A 22159-nucleotide genomic window follows, 5' to 3' on the forward strand; every position below is an offset into this window, starting at 1 on the left:
AAGTGTGAAAGTAATTGCAACATTTTTAATTGGATTTCAGTTTAGCTGGATCATCTCAAGCATGTAACAATTAATTTTCAATATCATAATTTTACATATTTTTAAATGAATTTTATTAATTAAAAAAATTGAATTATCTCTTTTTTAAATAAAAAGATTAATAAAAAATAAATAAATTAAATTAAATTATTGTGAAATTTTGATTATGATATTAGTTAACTACTTATTAGAATTAAAACTGCTAGTGTTTATCATAAAATGATAAAAAAAATTTAATTATATAATCTAGCATAATTAACAAAGAAGATGAAAGAGAGTTAAATTAATAGTTTCAACTAATTATTTATCTTGAACGTCGTGCACATATTAAAATTTTTTATATTATTATTATATAAAATAATATAAATTTTAAATGTATTTCATATTTAAATTTTAAATTCAAAACTGTTATCAATAGAAGGTAAATTTAAAATAATTTAAAAAATTAATTTTTTATAAAATAATATGTTCAATTTTATGAATGTATCTTGTTCTGTATAGAGATTAAATATATAATCTATTACTTGCAAATAAAAAAGATAATAGTGGGAAAAAAAAATTAGAAATCCAACAAATTAATACAAGTGATTTCTAATTCTAGATTAAAAATTTTAAAAACTTTGAAATATTAATTAAACACAAAATTATAAATCAACATGTATCAAACAAATTAAAAATTTTAATATTTATTATTATATATTATTAATATTTAATAATATTTTTTATTTATATATTACACTGTCCTTAAACCCATGTGATACTCTAGCAATATTTTAGCAAACATAAGCACAAATTAATTTACTTCAAAACTATCACTATTGTTCATTGGGGATTTGAGTTTTAATTCACTTATCCAAAAGTTGTTGCCGCGTCCCACCATCTTGGGCGGTAGACTTCCTGCAGCTTCTCAAAATTCGGGCTCTTTCTTCGCGTGTTCAGTTTGGTCTTATATTTTCTAGCACTTGGCCAAGTTTGCTCTGGATAATTTCTGTCCTGGCTGGCTTTCGGGCTCTTTCAGATCTAGCATACTTTCAGGCTCCCGAGCTTTTAGGTGTCTAGACGCTCACTAGCCATGCGCGCACTTAGACATCATCTAGCCCTACAGGCTTCCGGACATCCGAGTACTCCCTTGCCCCATGCAGGTCTATCAAGTGTTATTAAGGGCAAATGTATTTTAACAGTCCTAAAATTAACACTGTTTAATTTGAAAATTGAGTTTTAATGTATATATATATATATATATATATATATATATTATAAACCTATATAATAAGAATTTATCGGATACGAAGTACTTGCAAAAGATATGATGGGGATCATCTTAGTTTACGTACAGACACGTTGCAACTGAAACCCAATCCTGTTAGTTGCATCTCAACTGCTACACTGTACTAAATGCCATCCACCAAACCCCACTTTAATTACAAGTTCAATTCATCCAAGATTTCAATGTTTAATCCGTTCCATTTCCAATAAAAGGAATTTCATTAAATTCTTAATAATTATACATCATTTATTTTCAAATTACAATGAATTTTGAATTTTTAAGATTTTACCACTCTAAGAAATCATCTTCGATTCAATGGCCTCAGTCCTAAAGAGACAAAATTAGTCCTGACAATATTCCCTTTAATTAAAAGTAAATTTCAACTTATTTTTTAAATTTCTTTCTAAAACATAATATTTTAATAGATATATCCTGTAAAATTTGAGATGTATTGTGGGAATTCAGATTAATTGGAATATGTACGAAAGAACGCGTACTGTGTTCCTGCTTCCTACCCGGTCTAAAGGTGTTTGTGCAAGATCAAGACACCTCGTGTGAACTGAAAGCAGACTTGGAATTTTTCAGGTTTGTCCAGCAAATATAGAATATAAAGTTGTAAGGATGTGAAGATTTTCCAATGTTGAGAATCTTCCATGGTGTGATGTATGCAACTGGTAGGTTCCTTGTTGCGAGGTTGATGAATACAATTCAACCATGCAACCTAACAAAGTTGACTGAAAGCACCCCTCTCAAAAAGTTCCAAGCTTTATAAACAAACGTTCGAGAAAGTATTCTCTATTTTCTTCTTGTCATCTTTCCTTCATTCCATGTCTTTATAGCCGCTCCCTGCTGCCACCATCTCCATGAAGCTCAACCGTCTTTGCATCATCTTGCCGGCTGACTTGGATGAAATCGCACAATATGGCCAACCCAGGCTCCCTCCACCACCTGCAAAAGCAGAGGCGAAAAAACACCACCACCACCACCACCACCATGGTTGCGGGAGTCAAGTTGTAGCTTTCTTTGGTGACTCACTTCGCCGGTTGTATGACTCGAAATGGGTTGGTTGTTGTCAGCCTGATAAGCCAAGAAAACAACCGTCTGGTGCGTTTTACGACCTTGACGGAATTCAAATGTCTGAGAAGGTTGGTGGTGACAATCCGAGGATTTTCAGTTATGCTGAGCTTTTTATAGGCTCTAATGGTTTTAGTGAAGATGAAATTCTTGGGAGTGGAGGTTTTGGCAAAGTGTATAGAGCCGTTTTACCAAGTGATGGTACTGTAGTTGCTGTGAAATGCTTGGCTGAGAAAGGGGAACAGTTTGAGAAAACTTTTGAAGCCGAGTTGGTTGCTGTAGCTAACCTACGACACAGGAACCTCGTCAAGCTACGAGGATGGTGCGTTCATGAGGACCAGTTGCTTCTGGTTTATGATTACATGCCCAACCGCAGCCTTGACAGGGTGCTCTTCAGAAGGCCAGAGAACTTCACATCACCAACTCTTAATTGGGAGAGGAGAAGGAAAATAATTGGTGGCCTGGCAGCTGCACTACATTATCTTCATGAACAATTAGAGACTCAGATTATTCACCGGGATGTAAAGGCGAGCAACGTGATGCTCGACTCCCATTTTAATGCTCGGCTAGGTGACTTCGGCTTGGCACGATGGCTGGAACATGAACTTAAGTACCAAACCAAGTTGCCTTCAATGAGAAACCGCCAATTTCGCTTAGCAGAGTCAACAAGAATCGGCGGCACAATTGGTTATCTGCCACCTGAGAGTTTCCAGAAAAGAAGTGTTGCTACTGCAAAATCTGATGTTTTCAGCTTCGGGATTGTTGTGTTAGAGGTGGTATCTGGGAGGCGAGCTGTGGATCTCACATGCCCAGAGGACCAGATTATTTTGCTGGACTGGATCAGGAGGCTATCAGATGAAGGGAAGCTTTTACAAGCAGGAGACAACAGGCTCCCAGATGGCTCCTATGCACTCTCTGAAATGGAACGGTTGATTCATCTCGGGCTTCTTTGCACCCTTAATAACCCACAACTCCGGCCGAACATGAAATGGATTGTGGAAATACTTTCCGGCGACATTCCCGGCAAACTGCCACCGCTCCCATCATTTCAGTCCCACCCTCGGTACATTTCTTTATCATCCCCATCTAATACTAGCACAAGTAACACCAGCACCACCAGGTCCACCTCCACCCCCAGCTCCAACACAACAATCACATCCGCTTCTTCAAACTTTGTGACAGCCATTGGAGAAACTATATATGCAACTGCAGAATTTGGAAACCATGACTTTAGTTCTTCTAACAACAGAAGTCATCGACGAAGCACACACTTCATGGTGGAAACTCCAAGAGAAATATCCTACAAGGAAATTATTTCTGCTACAAACAATTTCGCTGGCTCACACAGGGTAGCAGAGGTGGACTTTGGAACTGCCTACCATGGCATTCTCGAAGACGGCCACCGAGTTTTCGTGAAGAGGCTTGGCATGACAAAATGCCCCGCAATCAAAACTCGATTTTCATCTGAACTTCAAAATTTAGCCAAGCTCCGCCATAGAAACCTAATACAGCTCCGTGGATGGTGCACTGAGCAGGGAGAGATGCTTGTTGTCTATGATTATTCCGCAAATCGTCTCCTAAGTCACCTCCTTTTTCATCATGATAACAGAGTTGGTCACTCTATCTTGAAATGGCGTCACCGATATAACATTGTGAAGTCACTTGCTTCTGCCATTCTTTATCTCCATGAAGAATGGGATGAACAAGTTATCCACAGAAACATCACCTCTTCTTCAGTCATTCTTGATCCAGACATGAATCCAAGACTTGGTAACTTTGCCCTTGCAGAATTCTTGTCAAGAAATGACCATGCCCATAAAGCAGCCACTAAGGGAAATAAATCTGTTCGTGGGATTTTTGGTTACATGTCACCGGAGTACATGGAATCTGGGGAAGCAACACCAATGGCTGATGTCTATAGTTTTGGTGTTGTAGTGCTTGAGGTGGTCACAGGACATATGGCAGTAGATTTCCGGCGACCGGAGGTGCTAGTAGTCAACAGAGTTCATGAGTTTCAGGCACAGAAAAGACCACTGGAGGAACTCGTTGATATAAGGTTGAACTTCGAGTACGATCATAAGGAACTGATGAGACTTCTGAATTTGGGAATTGCATGCACTAGATCCAACCCAGAATCAAGGCCAAGCATGAGGCAGATTGTGAGCATTCTCGATGGTAATGATAAATTCTTCACGGCAGCAGAGCAAAGGAAGGAAAGTAGAGAGGGATGGAAAGAAAACAATGCTTCTTCCTTGTCACTGATTAAGAGAATCCAAGCTCTGGGGATACAATGAGCAAACAGTTACAATTTTTTAGTTTTATTTCTTTTCTGTTTTTGTAACCTCTGTATACTCTGTAGATGCTTTATTTTACAATATATTTTTTCTTTTTTTTTTTTTTAAACGTATCCATTCAAGCACCCGAGTTCTTGAAAGGATTCTGATGCAAACTATGCACTGATCTTTGGCAGAATGGGAAAGATTTGCAAGTTATAAGATAAAGCATCCTCTTAAAATCCAAAAAAACTATACAGACAACCAATGATACATTTGATTTAGGTTACCATGACGTTTAGATCTACTAGACATGAAAAACTAACCCAAAAGAGAAACAAATAAGTTTCTTTTTTTAGGATGGAAACGTCTTTGCTATTCATCCAATATTACTCATCATCCATTCTACTTCTTGCCGGATGTTGCCTTCCAAGGGTACGGAGTCTCCATTACCAAAAGCAGACCTTGGTCTTTTCTTTATGGAAGCAGCGCCAGCGCCGGCGGCCTGTGAGCCAACACCCATTGGAGAAACTGGGCTCCCTGTTGAAGTCAAGCAGCTTTCAACTGAGCAATCACCAATTCGAGCTGGCAAATTTGCTGTACTTTTGTTCTCCAGAGCTGCAGCAAGTTCAGATAATGAAGGCATTTTTATGTTATCCATTGGGACAATTCCTTGGCATTCATTGGAAACCTTGATTGCTAGTTCAGATAGCTCCTCCCTGGCAGCTTCAAGCCCAGCAGATGCTGCAGCCTGATCATTCAGTGCTTTACAAGCTTTCTCAAGAATTGACTGTAGGTATTTCCCCTGTGCTTCAATTCTAAGTTGAAGCCGGCGCTGCACCTACTTACAAGAAAAACCCTCAAAGAGTTAAAATATTTAAGATAATAATAATAATAATGAAAACAACTAAGCTAATACTCTATTAGTATTAAACAAAATTGCTGATTCTATGAGACTATCCAACAGAGTTATATACTTGATTCATTTATAATAACCATTTGCAAGAATCCATCAAATAAATGCTAGCTCACGAGGAAAATTTTTGCAATTCTCAACTGCTGCATGCTAACCTGAAAAAAGTTCAAAACCTATACTTTGTTGGCTATTCCGGATGCAAGGGCAAGAGTAAAAACTAACCTCTAGCTGCTCGTGCAGTCTTCTCTGGACTTCCATCTGTACCCGCAAAGCCTCAGTAACCTGGTAGCCACTGTTTGGAGGATGAAAAGCAGCATTTTAGTGGCACGAAGAGATAGGACAAAGTTGCTCAAGAAAGGGGAAATATGAATGACATACTCATTTAGATCCTGTGCTATCAATCTCGATGATGTTGATGTTGATGAACCAGTATCCTGACTTTCTGCAACAGATGCTGCTATCCCAACTGCACATAATTACTAAACAGATCAGAATGTTAACTGAACTTTTAAAACAGAAATTCATTTTGCACAAAAGAGAATGGTTTCCCTAATTCTACCTATCCAGTCACACTTCCCATCCCCATTTTCTACTCGCCCTCAAAAACATTATGATTTTGCAGGTCTATAATCATCTAATGTACAAAAACTATATGTTGTGGGGATACTCAAGGATTTTGAAGAAATTTTCATACCATCCTTAGAATTATCATTTGATTCCTTGCAAGATTGCCTACCCAACCTGTATTTCTGCATTCAAAGCAAGGAATAACAATGAAATCAGAAGAAGATAAAACACCTCTAATATCAAATGATTCAAGAAATAATTGCATCACAAACCTGCAGGTGAGATTTTAAGTGATACAGGGTAAGGCCCTTCACCCCCATTGTTCTCATGATAGTCTTTGGTGTTGCTTCTGCAATACATGTCAAGAAACCAGAAAGTTTCCATAATTAATCAACAAGAATTGCACTGAATAGTAATTCAGGTACATTTAACATGCATATGTTAGCTGATCATAATTGGATTTCAGGATTCGAGTTGACAATAGATGGAAACTAGACAGGACAACTTAAAGAATTGCAAGTTTATAACTATCTTTCTGCTTGAAACCAGCTGAAACCACCACACTGATAGAAAAGCACAGCACGTATGAAGTCTGCAGCACTAAAACCGATAATAGAAGCAACTGGCATCATTTCTAACAAACCGGATCCAACTTTTAGCTAATCAAATTCAAATATCAAGGGCCTTATACAGCATTTTCCAGGTTTGCTTCTAGCCTTTGAGGTCAGATTATTACATGAGCTTGTGCACGTTATTTGACGACTGATTCTCAAGGCAGACCTTGATGCCTATGCTCAAGGCATCAAAGTAGGCCTTGCATGCATCATATGAACACCCTATTGTGGATTCATAGGATGCTGCATCAACTAATTGGGATTAGGGAACTACACTGCGTGCAGCATTTGCATATGACTTACTTTTAGAGCAGCTACAGTTCCTTGCAACAACAACTAAAAACAAACGTGAACTATATTGAAGTTATTATAAACTATTTTTTGTTGGTGAACTAAAATGTGTCAAAAATGAAAACAATGGGTTGAATAAATCTAAGATCAACATCCGAAACTGTCTTTCTAATAGGTTGAGCAAGCTTAAGAGGAATTATTATTACAACCATCTGGATAACATCCATGAGAACCACTTTAACAACACAGCCACACCACATCTATTACACTCCTACACTTCAACTATGAATGAACACTCAAGCCACCACCCACATTCCTACTTTTGAATGTTCTCTGCAAGTGTACCATGTTAAACTGCATGTATTTTTTTTATGCGCCTTTTCCTTTATTTATTTCTCTTATTTCATAGGCATTGAACATCACTATAATCTAGCATTGAAGCAAAAATATGAAGTTGGAGCACATATGACACTCATGATAATGTAGACAGCATATAATAACAATGTAACATCTGTTCTCCAACCCAACAATTAATTTGAGAGCACGGGTACCACAGATACTGGAGAGGCACTTGAAAAAGCAACTATACATCAAGGTGTAAAATTTACGTTGAAAATATGAGGTTAGTTTGTGTTCCAAATGTAAATTTGTAAGGAAGTATCACCATGTTATCTGGCATTTATCAATTTCCCAATGAGGCAAACTCACAATCCCCATACCCAAAAATAAATAAATAAGAGTTGACAAGGAAGCACTGCTTGCAGAAGCATGACTGTATAATATATATTTAAATAAAGCTTTCACCTTTTCTTCGTAAAGAAAGGAAAGTTTTAGAAAATGCAACAGATAAATAAGTATGGATAAAGCAGCATCTCTATGTCATGCCCTATAAGAAATTATGAGACCAAAGATGATGGGATGCCAGTTAGAATTTGAAGAGAAAAGGGAAATGCTTTCAGAAAGATAAGATTTACATAAATCTCATCACCTTCAAAGATATAATTGAAAAAATAAAAAAGGCAAGGCAGATTGCGAGAGGGTTTGGTTTACTTCTACGCTACCTCATGCTCATGGTTTGGCAATTACCATCCTAGAGGTAGCAATTGCAATTAGACGAAAATGAAAATGATTGTAGCAAGAGTTTAAAAATCCACATGAAGACTTGAAGTTTGAATCTTCACTGGTTTCAAGTAGCAGGTTCAACACAAACACTCAGATTTCTATGAAAGATTTAACAAAACAAAAAAGATTAAACAAAGTACCCCTTACTTTCTTTAATTAAGATGTGTTTTCCAGTAGTCTTCTATATACTGAGATTCATATGTTCATAGGAAGTCATAACCTCCAATTATTTATTCACAAAGACAATTTACTAGAGTTCTTAGTTAACTAATGATGAAACATAAACAGACATTAAAAAAAGAAAATCAGTGGGATGAAGGGATCAACATAGCATAATGCAGTTTAGATCAAACAATACAGTGACAGCTCTTGTCTGCTAAAACTGCCACCCTGCACCCAGTAACCAGAAGAAATTGATCATCTTTCTTACAGATTTTGACTCACAAAAAAATTATCAGGAACACCATCTAGATAAGAAAACTCACACTTCCATTGGATTTTTTTTATCCTCTCTTTTTGGACATGAGTAAACATTTTTTTAATATAGATCCAAAATATCATTTAATAGCCAATACAATCATTGAAACAAAAACCACATTCAAAAAAATCCTGAAAGTTGAAGCTTTTGAACACCTTGGAATTAGTATTCTGCAGTTCAAATACATTGCATAAGTCCATCCAGGACTTCAGGTTCATAAAACCTATCATTTCTCAAATCCTTCCTGTGACTACTACGATTACCATTTGCACTGGAAGGTTCTAAACTCTAAGAACAGGTAACAAGATGATAATAGCATGATGAGCTTGTATTAATGGTTCTTTTGTTTAACTAAATGTAGAGAAGCAAAAGTTACAGACCATGAATTAGTTTTTTTATTTCTCAATATAATATCCATTCAACAGCTAAATCATAAACCTTTACTTTAAAAAAAAAAAAAAAAATCTTTCCCAAGCAAAGACAAACTTCTATGGTGCCTATTTGTCCTTTTTGTTGTATTTTCTGGGATAAAAAAGTTAGAAATGCCCAACAGGCACATAACAACAACAAAGAATTAACAAAAGAATGAACTAGAAAAACAACAAGCACACAAAATCAAGAGGGATTAATTGGTCAACTAAAACCAATTGATACGCTAAAGATAACACTTCTTGCAATGTCAATATCATATCCTCTTTTTTTTTTCCAAAAAATATCATATTAAGAGGGAAAAAGAAAGCTGTGGGTCATCTCCACTAACACAGTGGGAAAGAGGAATAGAGAGCAGCAACTTGATGGACACATGATCACGTTAGCAGTAACAAGGACATCAGTGAAATTAGCCACTTCACCCAAATTAAATACATGAAAATTAAAGTAACCCCTGATAAAAAAAATAACCCCCCAAAAAATAGTTTTAAGAGAAGGAGAAAAGGGCAAAAACCCTCCTAGTAAATAAGGAAAAAGGCATTCCTATAATCACCCAAATTTATCAAGCAGAAGTTAGCCACATGTGAAATCTCCACATCAATTGCTGCAATCACCCCATTAACAGGTTTCCAACAAATTAAATACACAGAATCACAGAAAATTAAAAGCAACAAAAGGCACAAACCTCGGATTAGTAGTTGTGTCGATCACAAGAACCACTGAGCTAAATTAGAAGATTTGCACCCAAACTGGGTTATTATTTCTTTTTTTTTTTTTTAAAAAAAAAAAAAAAAGGGAAGAAGGACAAGAAGAATTTTCCTCTCATTAAATGAACTCAGAAACACAAGTTTCAAGTTCTAGGAATAAACAACAGTACAAAGAGCAGCAAGCACCAAATCAAATTCAAAACCAGAACCGGTAGCTGAACGCAGACTATATATTATACTCAAGTAAAAAAAAATTGTATCTACAAGTGAGAATCAGCACCGCCGTCGGGTCAAACAAAACCACATTCTATTAAAGAAGCAGGAGATAAAGAACAGCAAAGTTCAGCAACCCAAAAAATAAAAATAAAAAAACAGATAAACGCAGCAAAAAAAATGCAAAAGTAAATGAAAATGGAGAGTTAAAACGCACTGTCAGGTCCACCCAGCTGGGTGACAGCATCGACAAATCTCTCATGAAGCTCGGCGGTCCACCGGAGGCGGGGCTTCGGATCCGTAGTGAGAACCAAGCACGCATCCCCAGGCAAGTTGGTCCCGTCAAGCGACCCCTGGAAGTCCCCATGTCCTACACTTCCATCCAGCGGCAGCGAGTGTATCGACGAGTACATTTTGCGTTGATAAAAAGAAACCTCTGAAGAAGAAAAAGGGCACGGGAAATGCAGCAGAAGATCCAAATCGGGTTCCAGAGTCGGGGCACGGAGCCCCGAGTGAGAACAGAGGAAGATAGAGAGAGAGATATCAGTAAATGGGCATTTGTGTGGAAGAGAGAGAGAGAGAAAGAGAGAGCTTAAGACATGCAGAGGTTAAGACAGCGATGGGCTCGTTTGGGTGATGTGTTGTGTCTCTGTCTTTGGCTTTCTTTTTCCTTTTTCCAATTTTTAATTTATTATTTAATTATTTAACTAATTAATTATTTATTAATTTGAGGGATAGTTGTGCAGTGTGTAGGGAAAGAGGAGGACTCTGCTGACTGGGTGGCACATGGTGGTGGTGGCCTGTTTTTCGCCTGTGATTAAAAATTAAGGCGGCCGGAAAGTTAATCGGAGCTTAAAGTATCAAATCGATGCATTAATGATTTAATATAATTAGATAATTATGAGCTTACTTGCAAATACATCTTAATCATCAATCTGGATTATTTCCCCTTTGTTTTTTACGGATGACAATTATTAGGATACTGACTTCAAATCCAATTCATAATTTTAATACTGAAACTTCCTTTTATTGAAATTTAAATATTTTATAATTTAATTATTTAAAGTCATCTCAAATCTAATTTTGATATGTAAATTATGTTTTTTATTTACAATTTATATTTTAAAATCTCAATTTTTTAAAATATCTTTTAATATTTAATAAAATTTAATATATTTAAAATGAATATAATTAAAAAATTAATAGAAATATTATCTTTTCAATATATATAAAAAATAAAATAAATAAAAATTATAGAAAAAATGATATTTAATTATAAAATCATTCCAAACTCACATTAACATGATTTAGTCAAATTAATTACTCAAAAATACTTGATTTATTTTCATTATCATCCTCTCGATGCTTAAAAAATTAATTTTATTCTTATGTAATAGTTAAATCAAATGAGTTATGTCAAATAACCCATTCAATTAATTAAGTTACGTTTTTATTTAAACTAAATATAAAACCTAAATTAACTTTTTTTTAGTTCCTTAATCTAATTTTATGATTTCAATTTAATAATACGAAAGAAAAATAATTGACAAAAAATGACATTGGCATCTAATTTATTTGGGTTAATTATTTTAAATTCGAATCTTATTATGTTTAATTTTTTAAGATATGCATCAATCTAATATACATAAAATTAGTTTAAATATTACTTGATTATAATTTTAAAAAGAATGAAAATCAATAATTTACGCAAGTAGATAATATATAAAAAAGAGATGTGAAGTGATTGATGTCATATAATTATTGTGAGGTTTAAGTTCATGTATATTTTGACTGGGCGGATAAAATAATAAATAGTAAATAACTTGAATAGGTTAAAATTGTGTAATTTGAATTCTATTAATGCTGCGTTTACATATAAAAATAAAATTTTAGTTAGTTGTTTCACTGAGTGTTTGAAAAATATCGAAGAGTAAATAAGAAATCTAATAATTGTAAAAATTAAAATGATTATATCATCAATAATAATAGGAGATATAAGAAGTTCGGCTTTGTTTATAAATGGCGAGCCATAAAGTCTTGTTACTCGAGTGTGTGAGACACGAGAGATCAAACTCCTATATTCAAATGTACGAATCATAAATATATAATATTAAGAGTTCGATGAAAGACTTCTAGCGTGTAAGGTCCTATGGATAAATTTTAAATTTTATCAAAAGTCTCATGAATATTTGATTTTTCAAATTCGAATGTTTAACTTGTTGTATCTATATTAGGCATGCATATGTGGCATATCATGATTAAACATCCCTTTGTCATTTCAAAATAGCCTATTTTCACCCGTATAAAATACCTTAATTCTCGAATTTCCATTTACTCTTTATAAATTCTTAAGTTTTTTCACCGTTGCCATTTTTGCCTTCATATTTTCTCCTTTCATTATCTTCGAGCTCTCTCAAAGGTAATTTACTTTTATTTTTTTCTTTTTTATCTTTTACCTGCAACAAGATGAGTCAATTGTCTATCCCCTTTCGAATCTCTACTCAATTCATCAAGACTTATTTTTTTTAGAGTTCTCAAAATACAACTCAATTCATGAGACTTATTTTCTTTGAATTTTCAAAATACAGCTAAATTTTTGAATCCTTCTCAAAGTTTTCTCATCGCGTCTGTATCCATTATACTACTAATTCAAATCCTTGACGATAGGAAGGCCTCTAATCAACAACACCCCTTCATTCGTTTCAAGAAAAACATAGCAAAAATAGTTTTTATTTATCATATTTTTTTTAAATTTTTTGAAACTTTTACTCTTTAAACAGACAGCAAATCGTTAGACCTATTTCTAATTATGATACCATAGATATCTATAAAGGGCATATAAAAGTAGGTTTGAGACAAATTTTGTATAGAATTTGATTTCTCATGTGAAATAAATTTGATTTGATTGATTACTTATTATTATTCTTTCTAATACTAATGTACCTTATCTTCATTTTCTTTGAGTCAATATAATTTTTTTATAGATTAAAATTAAAGTATATTAGAAAAAATATTTATTTAATTATGAGAAACAACATTTTTAATAAGAGTGATTATAAATTTCAAGAAATTAATATTTTATACATCATAAAATAAAAATAGTAAGATATCAGTTAAAAATAGCAAAAAATCACATAAAAATATAAAAATATAAGTTAAAAAAAAATAAATTTCTTAGTATTATAGTGATACACTTTAAGATACTTAATCAATAAAAATTAAATTAATAGAGAATTAAGATAATCATCTATGCAAAATCGTATTTATAAAATGTGTTATCACAATTACAGATATTTTGATTTATAGATTGATGTGATATTTACATGCCATCACAGTGACTAGATAGATATGATGGATATACATAAAGAGTTTTAATAATTATTTATTTTGATTTGATAAAATAAATTATTTATATAAAAATTATAAAAACAAAAAAAAATTATATTAACCTTTTTTCTTAGTCAAAACAGACATTCTTTATTTTTTGAAAAAAAAAATCATAGAAGATAATTATAATATAAGGTCAAAGTTGTATGATATCTGAACTCTTATTCATTATTATCTCTTTCTTCTATCAAACTACATGTGAAAATCATGGGATTTTCTATGCGATTATACATTAATAGAAAAAAATTACGCCACATATCAAATTATTATAAGAAATAATTTATTTAAATTAAACAAACCCTAAATAGTTAAACTAATTAAAGAAATTACAACACTGTAATTATGTGATTGGTGGATTCAATTGAATCCAAAATTTTGGCCCACAGGAGAAATGAGCAGAGGCCTGATGCAACAGACGATTGTGGGGGTGGTGGGTAGATAAAAGAGAGGAATCGGGGACAACTGACAAGGTCAGTCCAAGGGCATTGGAGGCCATAAGAACAAGGGCGGCCAGTTTTTGGACCCCACAAACTTCTTCAAGCAACAAATATATATTTATTTAAATGGTTGCCATTCATTGAATTCTATTTAAAGATAAATAAATAAAAATAGCAAGTATATAGCAGTACAAGCTGACAATGAGCCTTGAGACAAGAAAATAAGTTTGCAAAATTTTCCCAGTTATGGTGATTGCAGTGGGGCTTGGCTTGCTTCCTCTTGTTGCTGACAATTGACAATACAGATTTTTTCTTTCTTTCTGCTTTGCTTTCACCCAACTTGCTGCAAAGGACATCACAGGCAGCAAGCAGTAGCTGGATATAAATGAGCTGCTTCTATTAAAGCCTTTGATTGATGAATTTGTTTACTCTCATATTGTTTCTTGTAGAGTTAAAGTTTAGGCTCTTTTATGTTGCTGACAATTTGCAGTCATGGGTTAAATCAGTTGAATCAAACCAAAAGACTTTAGATTCTTTTCCTTATTCTCTGTTTCACCCACTTGGTTGAAAATCTTCTTCACCATCCCTATATCATATCTCAGACAGATCATGGAGATTTTTTTCTCCCTCTTCTTTTCATATTACTGAAAGAGAATAATTGACACGTTAAATTCAAATTAAAATTTTTAAATACTACAATTTTTTTAAAGAAAATCTTTAAATTTTGTCACTAATAATGATTTGGCAAGTTATTTATCATTGTTCTCGTAAAGGAGATATGATAATTATGTAAAAAATGGCCGCCCATAGGCATTGCATAGGATGAGTGACAAGTTAGTAAGGCAAGCAGCAGGCAGCCTTAGCTGCCAACACATTAAAAAAAAAAAAAAATTAATATCAATATTATTTGAATTGGGAGAAAGAAACATTTTTAATCAATCTGGATAAAAATCCACTTTCCTTTTTTTAAAAAAAAAACTTAAATCATTAAAAATTAGTTTAGACAATGATTAAGTGGCTTAATTTTCTTTATTACATACTGAGTTTGTTAATGGGTCCCCTCTCCTCTACCTAATCCTTTTTTAAAAGAAAATAATAATAAAAATTTGCTAGCACCCATCACTCTCTAGAATAGGACATTTGTGAAGGAGGATGCCATCTTGTTCTTTATCAAAGCCAACTTAAATTTTTTAGATGGTTGTGATTGCGAGTCAACGACTCAAGTCTGTTCATCCAACGGCTGGAGTGAACCGACCACCTTCTCAAAGTCATGCTCAATATTCATAGTAGACTCCCACACATCCACCAACTATAGGAATTATTTGAGGCAAACTCTTGCTAGTTGACTTTAAATTTGACAAAATTAATATTTTTATATTATATTTAAAAAAAAAAAGAGAAATACGTATCAAACAATGATATATAATTTTTAAATTAATTATAAATTACTTGGAAAATTAGTGAAACAACTTTCAGATTAGTTGTAGATTGATTTGCATGCATGTATATTTATGTGTTAGATTAGGTAGGGCAATTAAGTAATTAAAGCATTGTCAACAATAATGTGTAGCACAAGATGTCTATAGTTGCGTGCCTTTGTTGATGTGCATGAACAAAATGTGTATGATAATTATCATATTTTTTACATTATATCACTTTTTTTTTCTTCTTAATTTTTTTTTCAATTCAACTTTTTAAAATTTTATCGGAAACAACTGCAATCGAAAAGTACTAAAATTTATAAATAAATATTAAAATTTTGGTATTCAATATAAGAAATTGTTCACTTTTAATGTCGCAGTTTTGTGATTCCTAATAGTCAAAGTAGCGAATTTTAACTTCATTAAATATTTTAATGATAAATTTTATATATTTAGTGACTTTTTTTATTTCTACTAAAAATTTAATTTTTTATGCTGTATAAATATTTTAAAATAAATATTAAATATGTTAATATATAATTAAAATAAAACTGTCTCGCGATTGGTTAATTTGTAAGAAAGAGAATATGAAATAGTTGATAACTACAGTGTTTTTATGTTCAAATAAAGATAATTTATAAGAAAAATAACGTGAGATAGTTGACAGATACGGTATTCCGACGCTCAAATTAGCTGAAAATAAAAGACGGATGTAATGTAATGTTATAAAAAGCGAGTGTAATGTAATGTTTTGAATTTAACCGTAGTTGGATAAGAATGATCTATCTTAATCACTATAATTATTAATTTTTATACTATAAAAATATAAAGTTAACTATCATATTTTTTCAAAATTTAATTGATACCATTAATTGATAAGAAATCTGTGATCGTAAACGTAACGGAAATGTAATATATAATTTTTTTTAATAATAATTTTAAATAGAATCTCGTCCTGTAAATTGAGAATTTTAATAAAAATTTTGAGATTTAAAACATTCAAAGTCTTTTTTTTTTAAATATCAAATATTATCTGATCAGATACTACTTTGAACTATTATTATATTATATCAAGAATAGATTTAATTTTTCTCTCCAAATTCTGACTTCTATTATCCCTTTTGTTGATTTTACTTTTTCTTTTTAACGTGATTTTGTTGTGCCTTACTCATGAGATGAGATATTTGATGATTTAAATATTATAAGAATATATAATATTTTTGGATTGCTTCACAATTATGAGGAATTTTAAGGATGTAATTTCCATTTTCAGCACAATTTTGAATTGAGCTCGGTTTTTGAAACTTTGACTTGACGTAGTCGAGCTTAATTTTTTAAAGTTGATGAGTCTTGAAATTATAAGATACTCAAAATTATAATTAAAAAATTTGTAAAATAAGTAAATAAATTTAATTCGGCTTGAGTAGGACGATGGTGAGATATATTCACATGCCCCAATGTTATTAGGTTTATAAATTAAATCTTAAAGGAGGTTAATTAATTAATTAAATGCCTAATATATAATGATTGCAGAAGGAGAATTAATAATTTATTATGAATTCTTTTTTTTCTTAAAAAGGAAAGAAAGAAAAGAAAAAAAAAAGCAAAATCCAGGTGTATCACATGGCGCAGTGGTCTCTGAATAATAAAGGACTAACTAAGCCTGTTGGTTCAATTTCAATTACTTATTTTAAAGAATTGAATCAAATTGAAAATAAAAATTAATTAAATTAAATTAAAATAAATCAATTTAATTTTATCATTTAAAATCGATTTTGTGAATATAATTAGAGATATTATCAATTTAAATTTTACATTTTAAAATTAAATTTTAACGAATTTAAAATGTATTCCTTAAATTGTTAATATAATTTAATTTTTTTAATAAATAATAAAATCCCATCTTCATCATTTCAACTGACTAGATTGCATCCAAAATAAGCTGATCTCTAAACATTTATATTATTAGCAACAGCAAAATCAGCTTGATGAAGGATTTGGTCCTACTAATAATTAATTTTATAGTGCAAAATAATAGTATTGATGAGAGGACGAAATTGCTTTTAAAAAATATAATATTAATTGTTTGGTCATTGTCACTAATCTGTTTTTCAGTGAAGAAGAGTGCTGCTCAAAGTTAAAAATTAAAAAAAAAATTAATTTTGATGGAATTAAATTTTAGAGTTTAAAGTATTAAATTTAGAAAATAAAGTAATTTTTTTAAAATTATATATTAAAATTAAAGTTATTTATATAAAAATTATAGAATTATTGCAATATTGGCTGATCGATTGAATCTCTTTTTAAAATTATTAGCATTTTTTAATGCTGCCATGAATATTATTTATATTTTATTTTTTCACAAATTCTCAACGTTTGATAACAATATTATTTTGAATAGCTAAGTAAACTAAAGATTATGCATTATTATTTAATTTTAATGTGATGAGTAGTTGAACACTTTTTCCTTCAATTCATCCGTTGCTTAAATATTCGTATGAAAAATTTTACTCATTGGTTCAAAAGAGTACAAATGAGTAACTGAATGTTGAATGCATCTAAAATGATATGGCTTACAAGAATATGTGTATGGAACACTGAAATTTGCCTCATCTAATGTTCCAAACCATGAAGTAGCTAGAACATTAATGTCCCAGAATAGGCTAAACGGGTTGTCGTTGAATCCAGTTTCCAGAATTAATGAAGGACAAGCTCGTCAGTCCATCTATGTCTTTAGAGCCCAGCTTCTTCACCCAGCTTACCCTCTGCTTAGAAACAGCTCCTGGTCCATAGTTTCCATACTCTGCATATGTTGTTCGGTCCCTGTTCATTTCATAATTTCAGCAAATTTTCTCCTCAAAAAACAATAATGAATGAATTTGAAGGTTAAAAGAACTTACTCTTCGCCAACAAAATGCCAAGGATTCCATCCTTTGGGGTCTATAATTTTTGAAAAGTAACACTTGTAGAATATCACCCTAGAATACTCTCTCCATGGCCTCCCCAGATAGACCGGGGAAGTGGCCGGTGCCTTGCCGACGATTTTACAGTCTTTAAAAACAAACCCATTTGTGTCCTTAGGATTGTTTCTTCCCTGTGCTGTTATAAATCCACCTCCAACTACCTTTATTATACAACCCTACATGCGCACAAACGAACAAACACAAATGAAACATTTCAATGAGTTGCCAGTGAACTATGCATCTGTAACTATAGCATTAGGACAAGTACCTCGTATAGAGATTGGCCACTACCAAAGATAAAATCAACAGCTCCTTGAATGGTGCATTCTTTGAAGTAATGTCTGCCATTATCATCCCAAAGAGTGTCTTGAACCCCAGCAAAATTACACCGATAAAACGCAGATCTGTCTCCAGAAATCATAGCAGCTACTGCTGGTACTACAGGGTTGTTTTTGTTAAGGAAATTGTGCGAGTTCTGTGCGAGATAAAGTTACCGACTGGCATAAGCGATGGGCAAGTATTTTTTCACTTTTGTCGTAGAATATACATGCATGTGCTAATATATTAGTGATATTGCTTACCACAAAGCTAATGCTTTTAGCAACAGTGTTATCTGCTAAAGAAGTAAAAGTAGGACTTTGAGCAGTGGAAAAATAATCTCCCCAAACAATCTGAGTCTTTCTTTTCCCTTCTCCTTTAAGAATGATGTATGGTTTATCGTATGGGATCTTCACCTTCTCTCTACACAAAAACAACAATCTCTACGTCAAAAACGACAACGCTTTCTGAACTACAAGACAATTCTAAAAGACGACGAGGTCGTTACCTATATATGCCACCCTTGATATATATGCAAAACCATCGCTTGTTATTTGATGGAATGGAGTCAATAGCAGATTGAACACTGGTAAAGTTGCCGTTGCCGGACTGATCAACGAGGATTGCCACATACTTTAACGACCGAAAGTTCCGATGCCAATGAACACTTGAATGCAATTTCCCATTGGCAGATTCTACGTGAGAGCTGCCCATCAAAAGAGTAAGCCATAAACATGAAACCCATTGAAGCAACATTTTCATAGAAAATTTTAGAAATGAAAAATGCAATGTGGTTAGAAAGAAAATGAGAATTATAAATATGAAATATTCATAGCTTTCTAGGTAAGTAAATATCCTTCATATATATCAAGCAAAAATTGTAATTTTGAATTAATGATTCCCATTTCTTCTTTTTTTTTTGTGATTTTTTTCTTTTCTTTCTTTCTTTCTTTTGGTAATCTTGGATTTTTTTTTCCTTACTTAATTTCAAGAATATGATTTTTTTTAGCAAGAAATATGATAGAAAAGCACAATTAATTATTTGAAATTATAAAGAAATAAATCTGAAATATAATGAAACTTGTTTTGGAAATAGCAGTCCTTATTATTAATGTTTTAGCATTTTTTATACACTAGTTTTTGAAGTACATAAGTTGTATTTCCACCAATATAATTAAGTAGAATATAACATTAATTAATTTTTTAATAATTATTTTATTTATAATAAACGAATTTATTTTTTAATTCAAAAAATTAATTTAAAATAAAATAAAATAAATTTTAATTTTATAAATATTTAATTGAAATATTTTCTTAAAAAATGAATTATGTATTAAAATTTATACAAGCTATTAATTATTCTAAAGAAAAGATTATATAAGCCATAATTATAAACATATATATATATATATATATATATTAAATATTCAATTCTATATGTATTTAATAACACTGAAATTATATAATATAAAATTGATTTTTATGTGATTCTTGAATTTGATATGTAGCTATTTATTATTTATGATAAAAAATCACTCTATTATACTCTTATAATATTAATTTTACATTGATTTTTTATTGAAAAATTAAAAATAATTATAAAGGTAGAAAATATTTAGATAACATGGGGCGCTTATAATTTTTTAGCAATTTTGCTTTTTCTTATATATATATATATGAATTTGTAGCATTCCCAATACGGAATTATCACATCCAATTGGAAAGATATATTATTTTCATAATGAAATATCTCAAAATATTTTATTTATTAAAAATTACTCAAATAAAAACGAATAACTTAAATTATTAACATATATGCCTATATTAATTGGATTACTTTTAAGTTAAAAGAATTATAAAAGGATATCTTTTATGAGTAGGATTCCATTTAATTAAATAAGTAAATAATGCGATACGGAATAGTTATGAGTTTTTATTATAAAACGTGATAAAAATCTAATAAATTAACACGCTATTGTAAAAGTTTTTTTTAAGACTAAAATACCGTAACACTCTGGGTATCATTAAAATTTACGCTAAACAAATCAAGTTTTCATGAAAAATTATCGTTAGTGAATATAATTCTGCAGATTTTCATTATCTCTTGGTTGGTATTAATTGGATTTGAATCGATAACTAACTCCATCTTTTCACGTTATAAAAATTAATATACACAGAAATCAAAATATAAATTTTTATACACATATTATCAATTTAAAATAATTTATTATATTTACTTATTTTATTAATTTACTAAGTTGAACATCAAAATAATAGTTTAGTATATAAAAATAATTTTTTAAAATAAATTTACCTATTATTTATAATTTTGTAATTATTTAAAAATCCTTTACATTCATTAATTCCTCTTCACATAAACATTTGTATTTTCTTTTTTAACAATAATTAGGTATTTTAAATAATTAAAGTAATTATTAGGTTTTTTTAAGGCTGTTATCGTCACGGAAATTGTACGAGTTCTCTTCAAGAAAGTAGACACAGCAAAAATTAAAAAATAAAAATTATTTAAGCTATATACACAGCAGTGAGAAATTAAGAATACTATGCAGAATTAAAGAAAAAAAAAAGTAAAAATAATAAGTTTTTTCCACAAGTTAATTTTAAATTTTATATTATTCCCTTTATCTAAAAAATATTCTATAATTAGTTTAATCAAAATAATATTTGTTCAATGTATTACTAATATATTCTCCACAATTAGATCGAGGATCCGTAATTGCATCAAAATTTAATTTCATAAAACCAGCTAGAGGAGGTTGCCATCCATGAGAGGAAGAAGACTCTGTAGTTGCCGTTGGATTTTCAGGAAGAGAGGCAGTTGAGAAATCTTGTAGAGCCATAATAGTTGAGCTTATCACTGCATCTGATGATTTCCTTTTATGGTTGAAAGTGTAATCATTCCTATCCTTCTAGATGTGCTAAAGAAGGAAACTAGCCATGTGAAGTAATTCAACATCTTCGTCTCTCTTTCCCCACAAAAGCTATATTCAGGATTGATGTGAGGAAGCCTTTCATGGAGAAGAGCTTTGCAGGGAAGGCATTTTAAGCAGAAAAGCCATAAGAATATCTGAATCTTACTTGGGAGAGACAGTTCCCAAAAGGTTGAATTATTAGTAAATGAAGAAGGACCAGGGTTTCCCACAGAAGATTGATTCACCAAACTGAGTCCCCCCTGAGTAAGTCGCTGATCGAACAGAGTAAACACCATTTCGCTCAAAAGGCCAGATCAATCGGTCTTCTGTGAGGAAGATACTAATAGGAATAGCTCGAATATGTGCAGTGTCATCTTCCTCAAAATTCTCTTGAAGAATCGAAGGTATCCAATCCTTGGAAGCTAGATCAAATAATTGAGATACTTTATACATGCTTAAATCATGTGCCAGCTTGGCTTTAGGCTTATGAGGAAAAAGACTTGGGATCCATGCTTCTTCTTTGCAAAGAATAGACTCACCATTTCCCACATGCCATCTTAGGCCCTTCTTAAGAATTTCCCTTTTGAACCAACGTTTTCATAGATATTAGGACTGAAAAATAAAATAATATGGGAAGAAAAGCAAAATAATGAAGAAGGTGAGAATTAATGGATTTATATATCCATTGCTAGATGGGTAATTCTCTTTTG

General features: G+C 31.7%; 3 protein-coding genes across 3 annotated transcripts; 1 reads left to right on the forward strand and 2 right to left on the reverse strand.

The window, feature by feature from the left end:
- Positions 1–1636: 1636 nt before the first annotated feature.
- On the forward strand, positions 1637–4702 carry LOC110611790 (receptor like protein kinase S.2). The gene has a single exon (XM_021752270.2). The coding sequence runs from the start codon at positions 2170–2172 to the stop codon at positions 4672–4674; it is 2505 nt and encodes an 834-aa protein (XP_021607962.1). The 5' UTR covers positions 1637–2169; the 3' UTR covers positions 4675–4702.
- A 140-nt stretch (positions 4703–4842) lies between these two features.
- LOC110611791 (protein PHR1-LIKE 3) lies at positions 4843–10617 on the reverse strand. The gene is made up of 6 exons (XM_021752271.2): positions 10208–10617; positions 6409–6485; positions 6264–6318; positions 5948–6035; positions 5792–5861; positions 4843–5494 (listed from the first exon to the last, which is right to left on the reverse strand). The coding sequence occupies exons 1-6, from the start codon at positions 10401–10403 to the stop codon at positions 5033–5035; spliced, it is 948 nt and encodes a 315-aa protein (XP_021607963.1). The 5' UTR covers positions 10404–10617; the 3' UTR covers positions 4843–5032.
- Positions 10618–17847: 7230 nt separating this feature from the next.
- Positions 17848–19278, reverse strand: LOC110610845 (probable pectinesterase 29). The gene is made up of 5 exons (XM_021750919.2): positions 19025–19278; positions 18780–18939; positions 18467–18673; positions 18136–18374; positions 17848–18058 (listed from the first exon to the last, which is right to left on the reverse strand). Exons 1-5 carry the CDS (start codon positions 19276–19278, stop codon positions 17899–17901), a joined length of 1020 nt encoding a protein of 339 aa, XP_021606611.1. The 3' UTR covers positions 17848–17898.
- Positions 19279–22159: the final 2881 nt, after the last annotated feature.

Source organism: Manihot esculenta, chromosome 3 (assembly GCF_001659605.2).
Source record: "Manihot esculenta cultivar AM560-2 chromosome 3, M.esculenta_v8, whole genome shotgun sequence".
NCBI lineage: Eukaryota > Viridiplantae > Streptophyta > Magnoliopsida > Malpighiales > Euphorbiaceae > Manihot > Manihot esculenta.